At 41.3% G+C, this 17765-nt stretch overlaps 1 protein-coding gene across 5 annotated transcripts in view; it reads left to right on the forward strand.

Moving 5' to 3' along the window:
* The window catches only part of ALK (ALK receptor tyrosine kinase), a 408209-nt gene that overhangs the window by 360779 nt on the left and 29665 nt on the right, over nt 1-17765 (forward strand). For all 5 annotated transcript variants that reach the window (XM_068186034.1, XM_068186032.1, XM_068186033.1 and 2 more), the window contains 3 exons: nt 2237-2331; nt 3681-3824; nt 14704-14866. In XM_068186034.1, the coding sequence (XP_068042135.1) occupies nt 2237-2331; nt 3681-3824; nt 14704-14866 (402 nt within the window). The remainder of the gene's footprint in view (nt 1-2236; nt 2332-3680; nt 3825-14703; nt 14867-17765) is intronic.

The raw sequence follows: 17765 nt of genomic DNA on the forward strand, positions 1-17765 counted from the left end.
GACTGCTGGCAGCATCAGGCTGCAGTTGTACCTTTTATGGATTTGGGAAGGCTAAAAATATGCTTTTGTGATATTCAGACTTGTATGGATGGAGCTGCCACCTTTTGAGCTGATAAAGATGGATCATTTAGCAAGGAAAATTGTGTCTTGCAATTTGGAGTTGCCTTTGATGGTAGGGATACTCTTCCTTCACCATATCCACTATTATTTGTGTCAGTCCCCTGCTCTTTCATGGCAGCTGCTCATGTCTTTAGAACATAAAAAGTCAGTGTTAGAGAAGTCTCTCCATATGTGCAATGCATCTCTCCAAGGAGTGAGAAATTTCAGTGTTGGAACATTGTTGCTTTTCTTTACCAGAAATAAAGAAGGAGGAACATCATAACTATAGAAGTTTTTTCTGTTGTGAATGGACTATGGTGTGTTCTAAACTCTTTGCACCTTTTGGAGGCTGACAGGAGTTTTTCTGGTTTGAGTTTTTACTTTGGTTGTGTCAGCTTTTCTGACTCTGTGCCCAGCTGTAGCTTAGTAAGAACACCAGTTGCAGAAGATGATGACGATCCAATCTACATATCCTCAAAATATCCTCACAAATATCCCTGAGGTCTGTTTTAGCTTTTGCCAAACCTCACTGTCCCCTCTGGAAAGCTGCCCTGCTGTTGGAGAACAACATGGAAGTTGGGTGCATTTGCTGACAGAGTCAGGAGTCTCAGTCAAAATCCACATTGAAAATACAGGAATATGCTGTCCCACAGTAAATATGCACATGACCAGGGCAGCTTCACTGGAATTTTGGTTTTGACATTGGCTTGCTGGTAAAGGATAGAGGTAGTATTTTAAAACAGTAGGAATCACCAAGACTAATATAGGAATGCTAATAACCTACAGAAAGCTGAGAGAAAATATTTTAGACCCAGTGCCATGCAGAAAGGACTAGAGTCTGTGAGAAGAAAAAAAATTCTGCTAGTGTTTAGATCCTTGCTGCAAGGATCTAAAGGAAGAGACAGGATTTCTAAAGCCTTTTGAAATAAATAGGGGTGCTCCTCAAAAATGCCTTGTTCTGTCATCATTTTCTTGTCTGAACTGAAATACCTGCAAGAATTCACATTCTGACTGAGCATTTATCTCTGAAATACAGAGCAGGAAGAACCAGCAATAGATCTACATTAAAGAGACCCACAAATGGTTTAACTTCTGCTGGTGTAAAACATCAAGATACAACACAGAGGTTTAAATAATATTTCATATTCACTTGCAGTTTGTTCTACATCATGTGATTGTTTCATGTTTTTATAGTCTTGATGCAACCTCAGAGCATTTTATCTGACTGCTGAGCTATGGTTGGCTGCTTTCAGAAATTTTTCTCTTTCCTAAGCAGAGTATTATGATTTTATGTGACAGATACGCGTTGAGAGAACATGAACTTGCTAAGCTAAGAGAAAACCTAAATCCATGAGTACACAAAATTAATGCGTGGTCAATGTACTGTCAGATTTGAAGTATTTGGTTGTGGGTAATTTCTTCCTGTTGACTTGTAATATCACTAAGGGTGAATTTGCAATGATCTTTCTTCTGCTAATGTAAGAGTGGCATAACTTCCCAGCAAAAGCCAGCTTTCCTTAAATCAGGAAGTGATTTAAGGCAAACCTCCTCAGCTTCTCCAAGGAGATAATGAGTTCTGCTCTTCCTGTGGACTACCCAGTGTCAGTTCCTCTCTTGTGACTGCCAGGGCTGTTAGACACACTTTGCTCCCTACAGAGCACATCAATACCAAATACTTTCCAAAATTGGTTCAGCCTTTGATTGTCAGTTCCTTTTAGGAATTCCAAATTACTTCAGGAGCCCTGCCTACTTATTTTTCTTAACACTTTAGGGTGTAAATCACTTGTGAGAATAAAACCTCTTAGGGGTCTGTTTGGTTGGTTGACTTTTTATTTGTGCCAGAATCCAGGGGGCTTTGTTTTCTGACAACATGCATACACACACTTCTGCTTCCTTCAGGCTGTTTGTCTGGAGGGAAGAGGGCAATATTCTCTAATTCTGTCCACCTATATTACTGTATAGCTCACCTCCTCAGACCATCTTTCCTTGTTAGGAATGAGGATGCTTTCTCTATCAGTTTAATATTTTTATATGTGAAAAGTTTTTCTTCACCATTCAAAAGCTGCTTTAATTGTGAAGAGCTCTGAATTTCATGTTCTTTAGCAAAATTTAATCCCATTTTTTCCAATTTGTGCAGGTTTTGGTTTCAGATCACCGCTTCATGGGAAGAAGGCTCTGATGCCATTATTGCTTTTGACAATGTCTCCCTTAGTCTGGACTGTTATTTAACAAGTAAGTTTTCCTTTTATCTGCAAGCGACTTGTCTTTTATTTGCCATGTAATTGAAATTTGGAAACTGTGGGGACTGGGCTGGGTGTCATTATCTTCAAAAGACTCGTGAAAGGTAAAGGTCTGTGTCAGAAATCACTGTGCTTAGGCAGAGGACCCCGTTCAGGTGCACCCCTTACTGCTGGAGCCGAGCAGGGAGCAGGTTCCCAGTTTGGCATAAGTGGGTCGTGAGACACAGGGTGTGGGAGATCAGCTTCCAGCTGAGGCAGAACCATCACCTGTCCAACCAGGCTGATGCAGAAGCCAGTCTGTGATTATAGATTTCCACATGACCTGGTTTGCTGTGTGACAGTTATCAGAATGAATGACAGTTGGACACTGGCTGGGAAAAGACAGGCATCCTGTGATTGACACTAACTTTGCAATAACATTGGGCACAATACTCCAGTTAAATTAGAACAAGGTTATTTTATTTAGACTGACGCACATTTAAGTCTGAATCAGAAACTAGGATCTTCACACTCTATTGCTCTGGGGAAAAATTTGGATTCTGTTCCTGGCTTTGTGATTGACTGGCCTCTAGAATACACCCAGTTTATACCTCTGATGGCACATGTAGATTTTTATTAAATATTTGTGTCTGACACATCTTTCATAATCTCATGCATTCTGCATTGCTTAATTTGTAAATGTGTTCAATGATCTGTCACTCTGTACCTCAGACCAACAACTTTCATGAGGGCTGGAGAATTGCTGCTCTGAACAAATTAAACTTCTGCCTTGGGCTGAACAACAGAACTTTAGTGTATCCTTTCTTCTCCTACGCTTGAAGCTGCAACCTCTGTAGCCCTGTTTGGACTGAACACCTCTAAACCACTTCCACAGTCAGAATGTTTCATCTGCTTTGTGTTATGTTAATTTGCATTGCCTGGGGCATGAGTCTCTCCATTTATGCAGTAATACCTCTTGGGTTCTGTGCAATATACCTCAAGTTACAGTATTCAAAGAGATCTTAAAATTAGGATAGAATTAAAGAAAATACCTCCTGCTTTTACTGGCTAAAAAAATTTATAACAGTTGCTAAAGATTGTATTCTGTATTTCTGCTTTGTGTCTTCTTTCACTTAATGTTTTGCCTACTACTCATTCCTGTTTATTTTCCTTTTGTCTCAGTTCCGTAACAAGAATGGAAAGTAAATCTGCCCATTTCTTTTAATAACGTTATACCCTGTGACTGCAGGCTCTTATTCTCAGCACAAAAGTCTGCAGCCCTTATTTTAGCTTCAATTTTGGATTACATAGTGACTCAGTCGCTCTCAGCCATAAACCAATCTGTGATTTCTTGTTTTCTAGTCAGTGGAGAGAAGACACCTCGAGGTACCACTCCAGACTCAAACAATTTGCTCACCAGTAGAGGTGGCCAGAAGAAGTTTGGATGGGAACAAAAGCTCCTGGGAAATCTCCAGCTCAGCAGTGCCCCCTTTTCTGATCCAGCAGGTAAGTCTGAGAAGTATCATCAGATAGAAGAGATTTCCAACTAGCACCAATTTCATTTAGATGTGGCTAAATGCATTTTTTCCCCCAAAAGCCTTTGTTTAGAGCTTTTCCCAAGTCCCTTGGAAATAAAACAACACGTGCTCTAGAAAGAAATTACCTTTAGCTGCTAACTGTAACTTGATTTTAACTGTAACAGACTGCAAGCTGGTGAAAGAACCAGAGGGGGCCACTTGAAGTAAAATGTGAGTTTAAACTGTAAGATAAGTGTGTTTGGTGTCATGGTCATCTAAATATTGGCAGAAATCAAAGTGAAGTGTCCAAATTGACTGAGTTTAGCATTTATTAACCTGAACACCCAACTCTAGTTGATATAGACTTGGCTTGAACTAACACAGCCTTTTTCACTAAATATTCATTGTCCATTTGAAACAGTACAGTACTGGACTTAGAAATGTCAGTCTTGTATGTTCATGTTACTTTATTGTCCTCTACCCTTCAGATCCTCTTTCCAACCTAACTGTAATGGTGTGGACCAAATAGATGCAAGAGTTCCTCTCCCCATTGCTGTCTCCCAAATGTTTCCCTCTCTCCTCTCCCAGGCTTTCTCACAAATTCACAATATCTGTTTTGGGCCTTAAAGGTGCATTTCCATTTGAATCTGCTTCCTTCCCTCCTCCTTGCCAGCCTCTCTTCCTAACTGGTTCAAGCAGCCACAACCTCCAGCCTACCTGGGCCAGCAGGGCTGACCATTGAAGTGAGGGGTGGCTGCAGGAGAGACAAGTGCTTGTTACAGCTGTAACCCTCAGCACCGTGTGCAGCTGTTTCTCCTCACTTAGGGCAGCTACTTACCTGCCAGTTTGAAATACCACCCCTCTTAAGTTAGAGAACAGGGTTGATAAATGCCTCCTTTGCTCTGTCAGCCTAGGGATTTGTTCCTGCTGCCTCCTCACCCACTCTTCTGCCTAAGAATGGTTCTTTGCATCTGTTCTTTTCTTGGCTGTATTCACTTTGCTGCCTGCAGTGTTCTATTGAGGTGTATGGACTAATGGTATTAGCTCTGATGCTGGCAGCAGTCTGGTCAGTGTGGCCAAAAGTGAGCCCTCAAAGCCTCCCTGAAAAGCTGGATCCATGAGCCCACTCCATGCTGCCACAGCAGGGCAGCTGCTGCTGCCTGAGCTCTCTTGTGAAGCGAGCTCTGGCAGCAGAGGCTGAGGGGACAGCCTGCAGGGTCAGCTGAGTTGCCATCACATGGAGTTTACTGATATTTTATGCCCTGAGCATCACACAGCAAGAAAAGTGCAGAAGCACTGTCAAGAGCCTCAAGGAAGTGAGACAGAGGCAATGAGCCTGTATGACAGGATGCTGGGCTGGGTGAAGCTGCACTTCAGCTGTAAAGGTTCTGTTCAGCTCTATTACAGATGCTGTGTGTGAGCTTGGTTTGTCACAAAGGTATAATTTACAAAAGTATCTTTATATGTTCTCTTTGAAGATCCTTTGAAGTCCTCCCTGCAATATCTGTATCTCTGTTTCCTGCCTGTAAGTGGAGTTGTCTTTTAGGTGCTCTCAGTATTGCCCTTGGTCAGTGATCTCATGGTAGGATCTGTAGGCAGGGGTAGATTATGGATTTCTGGCTTTCTGTAGGTGGTGATGTAGTTTCCTAAGGCAGCTATACATTTCCTTCCAGGGTACCTACTGTTTTAGCAACAGAAAAAAAAAAACATTAGATTTTAGATGCAAAGTTAATGTAAAGTGTGCGTGGACTAGAAATCCTGTGGCAGTAATTTTTGGTGAGAATTTTATTTCTACTTGTCACTAGACATCATCTAGCTTTTCTGCTCCCTGTCCTATCTGAGGAATTCAATTTAAAGAAAAGCTTGGATAGCAGAAATAAAGGGAATCCGATTGCATGAGGGTAGAAGAGAAGGTCACTGAGGTACTTCAAGCAATTAAAATAATTTGTAATGACCTTGGGGTGAAAATTCAAGGCAATTCCAATCTAAAACAGCTTGCCTATTTTCTGGGCTTTATCCTTGGTCTTGTTCATAGTCTGTCTAAAATTGTCTCTAGCCCTTGGGGTTTGAAATTACTCCTACAGCAATTTTCTCCCCTTGTGCCCTCAGAGTAGACAGGGCAGAAACAGAGAAGCTGAGTGGTAGCTTCTTGCAGTGAAAGCCATTGCATTTTTGAGGGTCTCTGCAGCACCAAATTCTCTTTTTCCTTTGTGTTGCTGAGCCCTGCTTGCTGTCAGGAAATGCTGCAGATGCTTGTTTGGTCCCTGGGCTATGTATTTTACCCAGCTTTAATCTTGTTTCTTTCTGCATCTCGTAATGCATTTAAGAAACCCAGGCTGACTCTGAGAAGGCCTTTCCTTTAATGGCCACATATTTACTGTTGTGTGAGTGAGCCAACAGCATCAGCACCACCCTGAAGTCCCAAAGACTGCACTGACCAATATGAGCTCAGCTAAAAGTAATTACAGTTAATAGGATCCTTGACTTGTGTGATGGATCACATACTATAATATTTCCTTCTTAAGAAATCTTACTAAAACAAAGTACTGTGTTCCTGAAGCTGATGAGACAACAGGATAATAAAATGCCCTCCCTAAGTCCCCAGGCCTGCTCAGCCTTCGCAGCAGGAGCTACAGTCTGAAAGACAGGTAGCACTTTGTTTACACAACATTAAATCCAAACAGGCTCAGTTGTTTCCAAGGGCAGGGCCCCTCCACTTGCTCCTTTGTGTCTGAGCACAGCTTTTATACACACCTGCTGCTTTTACTGCATTTTCAGCAGAAGTGATGGTTGGCACCACCAGCCCCCCTGTCCTCTCTGTTCTCCGACCCCATACCTAACTGACTTGTTTCTTCAGCCTGGCTGCTCTTGGTCATGGCTCAGAGTGCCTCAGGTCATGCACGCTGGAGACTCACAGCACACCACAGTCACACTGTCAAACACCCTGAAGCTTCCAGAAATGTGTTACCCACTGCAGTGTGTCTCACCTGGAATAATGAACACACTGGGTAGAATAAGACCTGAAATGTCTACAACTAATGTGCTTTTGTAACTCTCTGAAGCTCCTTGATGACCAGGACCAGCACAGAAAAATTCCTGTGGTTTTCAAATCACACAGCAACTTGCAGTGCAAGAGGGCCATGAGATAGATGTTCACAGGGCAGTGCAAATGCTTTCCTTTTCAATTAACTAATGATGTGTTACTTGCTGGAATACCAGCTTATTGCTGAAAGGTTGCAGGTGAAACTTCATTCTAGAAGCAGCCTGGAAAAACAGTTGTAGTGATGTCTGCATATGCCAGAAGATTGAATCAGCTTTAATGGAACCGGGATTTTTCAATGAGATGGTTAAATCTGTACAAAAGGCTGAGTGCTGTTTATTCTGTTGTAAACCCAGGCTTACTTTGGCTTTGGTTTTAAATTGGTTAGGTATAGATTAAGTAAAACTGAAAGCTCCTCAAACCATACTATCATTCAACTACCAATTAAAAAGTCAATTTATATCAAACCAATGCAATTTCCTTTTATACACAAGGCTAGAATATGGGAAATTCGGGCACATAAAGATACAGTGAGCAATAATGAGGAACTTGAGGTAAACAAATTACTATCACAGAAGCTGAAGGAGACAAAATAGGATTCTCAGTAGGCAAAAGGAGATAACAAGACACAGAGCAATCAAGCTTTAATTAAAGATTTCTGGTGCTTCTGAATAGACTTTAAATACCATGAGGATAGCCTCTCTTTTGATGTTTCAGCTTCTCTTCTGTCCCACTGACAACTTATTTGTGTCAGGGCATGCAGGACACAACTGGCTTGTTGTGCAGCGTGCAAAAATACTAACCTTTTCTCCCCTCAAATCTTGCATTGTTTTGTCCCTTCTGCTCTGCACATTCACCAGCCATTGTGCGGCCCTGGTTTCTTGCATGGAAACTGCCATCACACCATTTTCTTACCCAGACTGGGTCACTGTTCTCCTCCAGTCTCTTCCCCACAGCATTTAGTGGTTGCACAGATTTTGTGTTTTCCATCAGGGAGAGTCCTGTTTTGAGTACTTCATGGCTGTTTCTCGGAAGAACCCTCAGTCACATTAGTTAATCAGATGAAAGAGCTGAAAGGGACAGCGGAGCAAGTATTAAGTAAAAGAAAATTACATTTGGTTGTTCTTTGTATGCAATTATACTAACTGAACTGTTGGTATAATGCAATAAAGGTATCTGCAGAATTGTATTTTTGTATTATGCATCAATTAACACAGTAAATAACAGCCCAGTGCCCCTCCTCCAACAAAAGTAACATTCTGAACATTGATGGAAATGTTCAGACACAACAGTGGGATCTCACAATATGTAGGTATGAATTTCTTTATTGCAGTGTTTACACTTGCTTTCTCTGTAGGATTGAAAATAGCAACGGTGCAATGCTGAAAATCAGCATGCAACCAGATACAACCTAGCAAAGTTGAATTGGCATAATTGCTCTCTAGAGTTAATCATGCACTTGAAATAAACAGGGCAATTCACAGGTTTCAGACCTACATTTCAAAGCCACTCACTCTTAAGAATGGCAGTTTAAATTGTACACAAATTGCTGTAAATCTCAGAAGATGTTTTTAAATAATTTTTCCCCCTCCACCCAACTTAGTCTTTGTTATCTAACATGCATTTCTACCATCCTTTGTAATTATGAGCACAAACAAATTCCGAAAAGGTTGGTAGTGTGTATCACTTAACACCCTTTATGGAAGAATCTTTGTGAATCATAAAAGGGAAAAGAAATTAGTTTTGTTCATGCTGCTTTGTTAGTGCCTGGTTTCAGAAGGTGTCAAGAAACAAGGCATTCTCATTGCTGTCCAAAGCCACTAGTGCTCTTACCCTCTTACACTGACCATAGTTTCCTACAAGAATGCCCTGATAGTGCTCCTTATTTTAAAACACTTAAGAAAAATCTAAAGCATGAATCAAGCTTTTGAGTATTTCTTTGAAATGATACTCAGGATCGATCAGGCATACGTTTGTCATCACTGCAGATGCTCCTGCTGTTGAACTGAAAGACATATCCAAGTCTTCCACTGCTGCCCTCATTTAGAAAATAAAGATAGAAATAGTAACTCCAGAAAGAGTGGGAAAGCCTACCTCTCTTAGTCTAGCCATACCTCAGTAACTGGTTCTCATATTGCTGACAAGACTCACTAATTTCTATGATCATTTTATATCCCCTTAATACCATTTTGTAGACACACTTAACAGATATGGGACTGTGACTGTGAGCACAACCTAGTTCTGCCATTTACCATCATCTTTCAACCCCTGCCCCATTAATCTCTGGCAAATTCAATCCTGGGAAAGGTAATAATCTCCAATTACTGCTGATAGAATACTGTTAAACAGCAGAACCCAAAGCAAAATTGAAATCCTTACCTCACTGAGCATGTTTCTTATATATGCTTGTAGTATATTTTCCCTACAGGCTTCCAGCACAGACCAACCCTGGAATTACTGGTAATGCATAACTGAGATTGCTCATGCACTGAGTAAAATCTACAGCTCTCCACACAACCCATGGTACCAGTAGCAGGCAAATATTAGTGAAGATTATGGTGGGCAGTTTCCTGTAAGCCTCTGATTTCCCATATTGGCTGAATATTGCCAGGCGAGGGAAGCTTGTGGAAGTTTTTACAAGTAGATGAAGCAAACATTCCACTTGGTCATGGCATCAAGCTTGATGACATCTGCCTGAGAAGAAGAGGTAAAATGGACTCTGTGAGGAAGAATTAAAAGCATCCAAAAGTTTAGCCACTGGGATTCTTAAGCCTCTGAAACATGAGAATTTATAGCACTTAATAATGTGGATTTTTACTCTGTTGGAAGTAGAAATAGCCTTTTGGTCTGAATAGAGGTTGTCACAGCAAGTTACACGAACTGTCTACACATTGTTTTAAAGCACTGATGCATTTCACTATCACGTTACTCTAGGTTCCAAAATAAGCCAAGTACCATGGTGCTTGGTTGGCAATTTGCTCAAATCACTAAAGTTTTGCTTGGCAGTGGGTTTAAACTAGGTTCAAACCAGCTTGATTTGACAAATGCCAGTTAATACATTTAGACCCTTGAGGTATAGCCGGAGCGCCGCTGTCTGTTTTGTGGCATGGAGTTTGTGTGCTGTATGTGGGCCAATGAAATTGCTTTCTATGTTAGAAGTACAATTGTGCCTTAGGCTTTGCTCCACAGTTTTCTCTTCAGTGATGTTGGTTGTTATTTGCACCAGTGCCTGCAGCAGCATTGCCTAGGGCTGCAAGTAGTATCAGCGCTTCAAACAAATCAGTCATTTTAAGTCTTGTGGGGTTTTGTTCATTTTGTTTTCCAAAGGACATCACTCCCCTCTTGCTGTGGCTGAAATCCAGCACCTTGATTGCTGTGTATTTCATGTATCTAGACACACTGTATGAAACCTAGAATTTCTGCTGTGCAAAAGGCTGAGTGACTGTGTATGTAAATATTACAATCAGTGAATTCATTACGGAAAGAAAAGTTATGAAGGAAGAAATTTTTTTCAATTGTTTTAATAGAGTCCAAAAGACATTTTTTTTGTAAAATGCTGCTTCTGGGACCTTGCCAATGTGTTGGGGAGCTTGCCAGGGAACAGGAGGGCAGGTGAGTGGGTGAACAGGCAGAAACTTAATGTTTCCTCTGCCACGTTTCTTTTAAAAAGGAGGATTCTATCAAATTGAACTGATGTATAAATTATTCACTGAAATGTAGTTCCAGTCTGAATCTCACTCTGATCTCCACTTACTGCCCCCCACCTCCCTGCCCAAACAGAGATTTCCATTTTTTAAACCTGGGTAGCATCTTGCAGCTACCAATTTCAGAATATATAGGGACCCTACATTAAACAACTTGTTTTTTGTCATGGGAATGCTCAGCTGTTTCTGGACACTGGGTATATGTAACTTGTATGAAGTTGGGCAGAATTCCACTATCTGCTAGTTTCAGGGGGAGATTTAGCCTGGAAATCCTGCTTCCTGTTCTTCCCCTGGTGTGTGAGGTGCTGGCAGTGTTATCCTGCCACACTGCAGAAGGAAGGAGGGATGTGTTGTGCACTATGCAACAGACCACAGTTATTCACAGATGGAAAAAATCTATGCTCTCCACCAAGCTACTTAAGGATTTTCGATTCAGTGCTGCTGCTTTAGTCTTTGGAGATCAAAATAATGCTTCAAACTGAATTACTGTAAACTGCTGTGGCATGCAGCAGCCTGTAGAAATGCTCTCTCCAAGCTCATAAGACATGCTGCAGTCATTTCTAGAATCAAGAGAAAATCAATACTTTGCAGGGAGTGAAATCTTACTTTTAAAAAAGTAGGGGTGGGTTATTAAGGCAGTGCTCTGTTTTGCTGCTGGGTTAGCGGCTTCAGTTCTTGGGCTGAACTGAAGTTCAGCTCTTCAGTTTTTATATCTGCACACTGAGAGTTGGCTTTGTGAAATGTGTAAGGGGCGGGGGGGCTAAGTGTGGGGGTTTTAGTCTGTATCCAGAATTGTAACTAAGATCCATCTGTCCTAATTATCTTGAAATGAGGGACAGTGGTGGCATCTTCCTGTGTGGTATTATGTCCCATTTAATTCAGTGACAAAGCTGTTCCATGTTGGACTGGCTTCCAGTATTTATAGACAGGAGTAGGGCTGTTTGCACATTAGTGCAACAATGACAAATGAGGAGATGGTGCAACACCTGGCTGTAGGTTTTACTAAAATCCCTGCTGGTTTAAATCAGGTGCAGTCTCTCCGTGGACTTCACTTGGGCCAGACTTCCTCCTGCAATGTTTTGGGCAAAGATCACTACCCAGCTCTGCTAGTTCTGAAACGCATCTTTTCCTGTTCTTGTCTACCATCTATTTGAATAAAGCAAACAAATATTCTTGCTAGCACTGGCTGCAGCACCTACAGAACCTGGGAGGCTTTACAGACAATCTTGTATACACCACTGTATCCATTACAATAGGACCACTTCAGAAATCCAAGATAGCACCTCCTGTACTTGGTCACCTCCAGGTTCCTTGCATTGTGCTTCCTGGCATATCTGTGATTTTTCATTCCCCATCCTCACAAGCTCTGAAGAACCAGATTCTAAAATCTTAGTGTAGATTGACTAATCTCAAATTGCCAGCAATGTTTCCCTTTACTCAGATACTGCCTCCGCACTGGAAATGAGCCCCCTCTAGTCTGCCCTGAAGACAGAAAATACAAAAGCTGTTCTGGTTGCTTCAGTTCAGAGTCTGAAGGTATAAGGTCTACAGCAGAAGGACGTTCTCCTTCTGTTCAACCAGGGCTTTTAAGGAGGCAGATGGCCATTTCAAAGCATTTTGGAATAAGATATAGTTCACTGATCCCCAGGCCCTGGAACCCAGTGGGAGCCAAGAGCAGCTAGTTTCAGGTCCAGCTGTGCTGTGTATTACATGTGGAATTGTCTAGAGATAAGTTTGCCAAGGTCAGGTAGGCAGATACCTAAGGAACATGTATTATTTCAAGGGACTAAATCAGAAATGTAAAGCTTAACCATAGCAGCAGTTTGCACATGCTGTGGTCTGTCCTAGGCTTTATCACTTCCAGTTTTCCATTTTGATTCTCTCATGTTTTGGGCTTATTGTCCCCTTGAAGGTCACCTGCATCTACCTTTGGGAACATGTTTGATATTTCACTGGAGGCATCCAAGTGGCTTCTTATTGTTCCACTTACCTGCCTGCTTTACTAAACATATGTTTCAGTGCAGGTGGCTAAGCCCACTGGGGTATTTCAATGTTAAATCACTGTGATAGCTGACAGAATGAGTCTCTCATCTTCCAGTTAGTGTGAGATTTTCCTTTGGGTTTGGGGTGGGTTCTGCAAGGATAAACACAAGTAACTTCTGGTGCCAGACTATTCAGAGCTACTGAAGCATTTTGCTTCAGTAACTTCTAGACCTTTCTTCCTTAGGTGCCTTTACCCTCTTACTTGTTGTTTTGGGGGCTTTTGGGGGGTATATCAGAAGCAAAGGAGGAGAGGAAAATTCTTCCATTTGCTGTCTAATAAATTTAAGATTTCATACTGCCACCTACTGCAAAAGGATTGGAGAAATAAGTGAAATTAGTATGTAAATGAAACAAGTAACAGTGACAAGATCTGTAGAGGACCCTTGCAGGGGAGTTTTGAGAAGGGGTGGTGTAGATTTTTCAGAAAGATGGGATTATTCTCTCAGCAGTACTTCGATTGGGAAATTTTCTTACAGAGTGGTAATTTTGCACAACACTGTATTACCAACATTTTTCAGAAATACCAGTCGCTTTATTTCTTAAAGTTCTGTCAAATTTTTTGATCCATTTCATTCACTGAACTCTTTTTGTATGAAGGAATTTAGCTGATCTTCCGGATTACTTTGTGAAAAGGTAATTCAGACTTTTTTTCTGGTTAAGCTAATGTGTTTTCTTGTATTTCTGGAGAGTGAACCTCTCCAGTAACAGCAGTGGTAGAACTTTTGGCCTTGCTCATCCAGACGCATGCAGACTATCATTTCTAGACCACATCAGCTTAGACAATGGCTCTGAATTCCAAGAAGCAGGTCAAGCTAATCATAGGACATCCTTAATTGGAAGGGATCTGCAAGGATCATTGAGTCCAACTCTTGGGCATTGAGTCCAATTAATGCCCTGTCTGAACTATTTAGTATCACCACTGAAGGAAGCTGCATGCGTGGCATTGCTTTTGTGGAAGCTGGTGAGGAACTGGTGCTCTTTGAGAAGGCCTTGTGGAAGGCTGACTGGACCAACATAATTTGTAGAAAAAACTTCAGATTCCAAATCTTTTATCTTTAATGGCAGTAGAACTACCTAATGGCGTTTATTAGATTGTGTATATTAGATTATTAATAAGTATGTTTGATAAATCATGTCATGTTCACAAAAATGCTTTGTCTGCTTATTTACCATCTAGATCTTAGTTTTGATTATATATGACGTATTTCCTGATATACTAGAAAATAGGACAAGGTGGGTTTTACAAAAGTATTGTGGTCTTGGGACTGCAATGCTCCTAAAAATAATCTTTAATGAAAAGGACATAATTGCCATTGTTATGTATTCAAAATTTTTAAATGAGATATTTTTGAAACCCAAATTAACAAAGTTTTGTTCTAGAAATCCATTTGTACGGGATCAGTACTTCCAATTGATGAAAATGGCTGTAATAGGGAGGCATTGATTTACACCCACAGATCTGGCCTAGAAAATGCAGTGCCGGATGCTCATTTTACAGGCCTCAGTCAGGCGTTTTGCTTTCTGAAGCTTAATTTGAGTGTCCTGTGAGCAAATAATTATTCAAAATTCAATTAATCTATTGTTATGTTTTAATCACTGTGATGGTGTTGTACTTTACTGGTTTTTATCTAATTATGTACTTACAGGTTTTTATCTAATTAACAGTTACTTTCCCACTTAAAATAAATTCAATAACCAAATATGTCTAGAAACTGAAAGGGCTAGAATGCACCAGCCTTGAGATTATGAATGAGCACTTAACAGCCAGAGAGCAGAGCCTGAAACTGGGAGGACTCTGTTGGATTTTTCTCTACTCTGTGCTCTTTGCCTTTTTGAGCCTCAGGAAAAATAAAACTATGTTTATTGTTGCATTAGATTTCTGGAGATGTTGATGAAAAGCTGTCAAATACCGAGATACACAGAACTATGAGACTTTTTAAATAATTCTGGGGGTATTTGTTTGGGGTAAAACCTCAGTGCCAGGTTCTGCTCTTGGTCCAAGAAGCAGAGCAGCTAAAGAGCAGAACAACTACTTGGTCCTTGGATGCTGGGGTCATGCTTTGCATGTGTCCTCCTTTCAGATCAGTGGCTGTTCACAACCTGTGGTGCCAGTGGACCCTATGGCCCCACACAGAGCCAGTGCAATGATGCCTACAGGAACTCCAAGCTCAGAGTGGTGGTGGGAACTGAAGGGATTCTCCAAGGCATTCAGATCTGGAGAGTACCAGCAACCAACACGTACAGGTAAGGGAACTGTCTCTGACTGTTGTGATGTATCTGTGTTCAAACATATCCAAGCTGCAGATACACGCCAGGCATTTTTGAAGTATTACATTCAGAAGTTTGACCACATCTCCTGGGGTTTTTACTTATCACTGAGCCTGTGATTTCCAGTCTCTCCCATCTCAGATTTGTTTCCCGGAAGATGCAACTTTTTTGGTGAAAGAGAAGAAACTTTCTGAGGCACGCAAATCTTTAGCCTAAATGGTTACAGGTTGGGAGAGCTCTATCAGTAGCTGAAAATTATGCATTTCCACCTCCCCAGACCAAGAGGAATGCATTTCCCATTTGTCATTCATGGAGCCCTGGCTGGGATCAGAATGAGTTATTCCCACCCTTCACTTGGCATGGAAGGCACAATTGTGTGTCGGCATTTCTTACAGGACAGCTCACATCAAACTTTGCTCAGCATCTTCACTTTTTTGAATCTAGAGACAGCAAGTTGAAAAACCTGGCTTACCACAGTAGAATTGATTTTGGAAGCCAGCCACCTAAATGGTAGGCTCTGTGATACTGGGGGTTCTAACACTTAAATCCCCCTGTGGAGTTGTTTACAAAGAGAGGTGATCAGATGCAGTTCAATGCTACTTAATCAGATTTTTACCAATCATTTTTTCTTTTTGCTCTTGCTGGGGAAAGAAGTACAATCGAAGTGTAGTTCACCGTATCTGAATGGTAACGTGAAGCCATTATATACATCATTTTTTAAGCAGAAGTGTCAGTTTGAACCAGTGACTGTCTGCTGGTGGTTTTTATGCAGCATCCCATATTGAAATCAATGATGGTATCATGGATTTTAAACCAAAACAGTCCACTGAAGGCTTTGAACAAATTTCATTTGCAATTTTTTGATCTCATTTATTTTTTTTTCTTTTATATTGAAAAAGAATGCTACTGTTGAGGCTAGATGTCAGTCTCCAATAGAGGTCTAGGGCAAAGCAGCTTTGAGAAACTGGCTAACTAGGCACAAGTTCTGCCTGAGTGCCTATTCCTACAAGGATTGATGGTAATGCAAAAAGCATTAATGATACTTTACCCAGCTATCAACAAGGGGTTGCCTGAGGTGAATAGAATTTTTCAGAACCAGCATCCAGTAAATATGGTTATAAAGTACAGCCCAAGAACGAAGAGGCAAAACAGCCCAAAAGCTTACAGCACTGTCATTTCTTTAATATCAGAGTCCAAGAAGAACCAGAATTCCTGTGCAACTGTAGGCTGATTTTTTGCTGCACAATACAACCCCTGGGCCCTGCAAGCATGACCTGTCTATTTAAGTCCTATAAATGACCTAACAGACTTTTAAGTTTTGTATAGATAATAGATGTATAATGTCGTGGATAACATATATATAAAGGGATGACATTCTTTCTGCACCTCTTAAGGCTATAGTAGAAAATTCAAAGCCTGGGGAAAGCAGGAGGCAATTGTGGGCTTAAATTAACTTGACATCTTCCTGATTCTGGTCTGTTCAAGGGGCAGCAGAGTCCGCCAGCACAGCATAGCCCTAGGAAAATGTCAAGTTTCAATATCAGTTCCAGGGCTTTCCAGAGTCTGGACTTACTGCCTGTGTTTAGCTCTGCCCTGCGGTCCTGCTGCAGTGTGGGTCCTGTAAGTTTTCCTGATGAGCACTGCTGAAACACCTGACACAGGGAGAGAACTCTCCTGCTGGCTGCTGGGCTCTGGGAGAAAGCTGATGTTCTGCCAGATCAGTGTGTTTTACACTGTGTAATGTACACTCCTGGTAATTGCTCAGGAAGGATATCGATTTGTGAACATGAGGCAGAATATGCATTATTAAAATACAGACAGCTCAATTTTGCACAAAACTCTGCCAGCACAAACCAACCACACCCTGAAAACCCCATCTGTAAAGGGCTGGATATGCTGCCACACACTGTAGTGCCCACATTTGAAAACTGGAGTTTTTTATGCTCTGGTTCCCTCTCATGGGACTTCACATTGTGTAATAAGTTAAACATTATAAAATAATATTTTTGCTTAGATCTCCTTCTAAGCATTCAGAAGGTCTGGTCATCTAGGTCTTCTGACCAAGTATGATAGAAGTGGACTGTAATAAATTACACATTACCATCCTTTATCCTGCTTCTTTCCCTTTTTAAAGGAAGAAGTTTAGGTCCATTTTGCTGAGTGCCCTATTTGTGATCACTTCCACTGTCCTCTCTTCTCCTTGGTTCCTCCTTATGGTGGTACAAGAACACAGCCCAGTGATGTGCAAAAAAGTGTCATTCTGTGTCAGCCAGGCTAGGCACAACATTTTCTCATACTCTCAAGACTAGCTCCAGTGTTTCCATCACCTGGATGTTAGGGTGCATGTTTTTCTCCAGCCCTGGTTTGCACTCTGCACATCCTGACTCCTCCTGAAGGTGTGGACTTCTTTTGCAGATCCCACAAGTGTCATAGTAAAAGAAAAGAAGGAAGGCACTAGAAGGTACTCTGTGTTCTTGCTCTGAATGGGCTGAACCTTTCTTCAGGGCCAGTATGGTTGAATGACTTCCTTCCTCCTGTGAAAGAAAGGTGTTCCTAGTGAAAGGGATCCTCTTAAGGTTTGAAGTCAAGATAACTGTTTAAATAGTGACACCCATTTTGAACAGGGAATGACTGCCACCTGAATATACTGGGTTTTATTTGTCTTCAGCCTTTGAGTGAGGCCAGACTGGGTTTCCTGAACTTTCTGATATTACTGTTTGTCTGCAAAATCTGTTCTTACATGGAAAAGTATGGCCCCCACTGGCAGGGAATTAGCCCTGTCAACTTGCTGTGTCTGGTAGTGCACTTCATTAGCCATTGCAAAATTCTGCAGTAAATCAACTCAGTTTTCAGATTTGTGCAGCATCTGTTCAGG

The sequence above is a fragment of the Anomalospiza imberbis genome, chromosome 3, assembly GCF_031753505.1.
Source record: "Anomalospiza imberbis isolate Cuckoo-Finch-1a 21T00152 chromosome 3, ASM3175350v1, whole genome shotgun sequence".
Lineage (NCBI taxonomy): Eukaryota > Metazoa > Chordata > Aves > Passeriformes > Viduidae > Anomalospiza > Anomalospiza imberbis.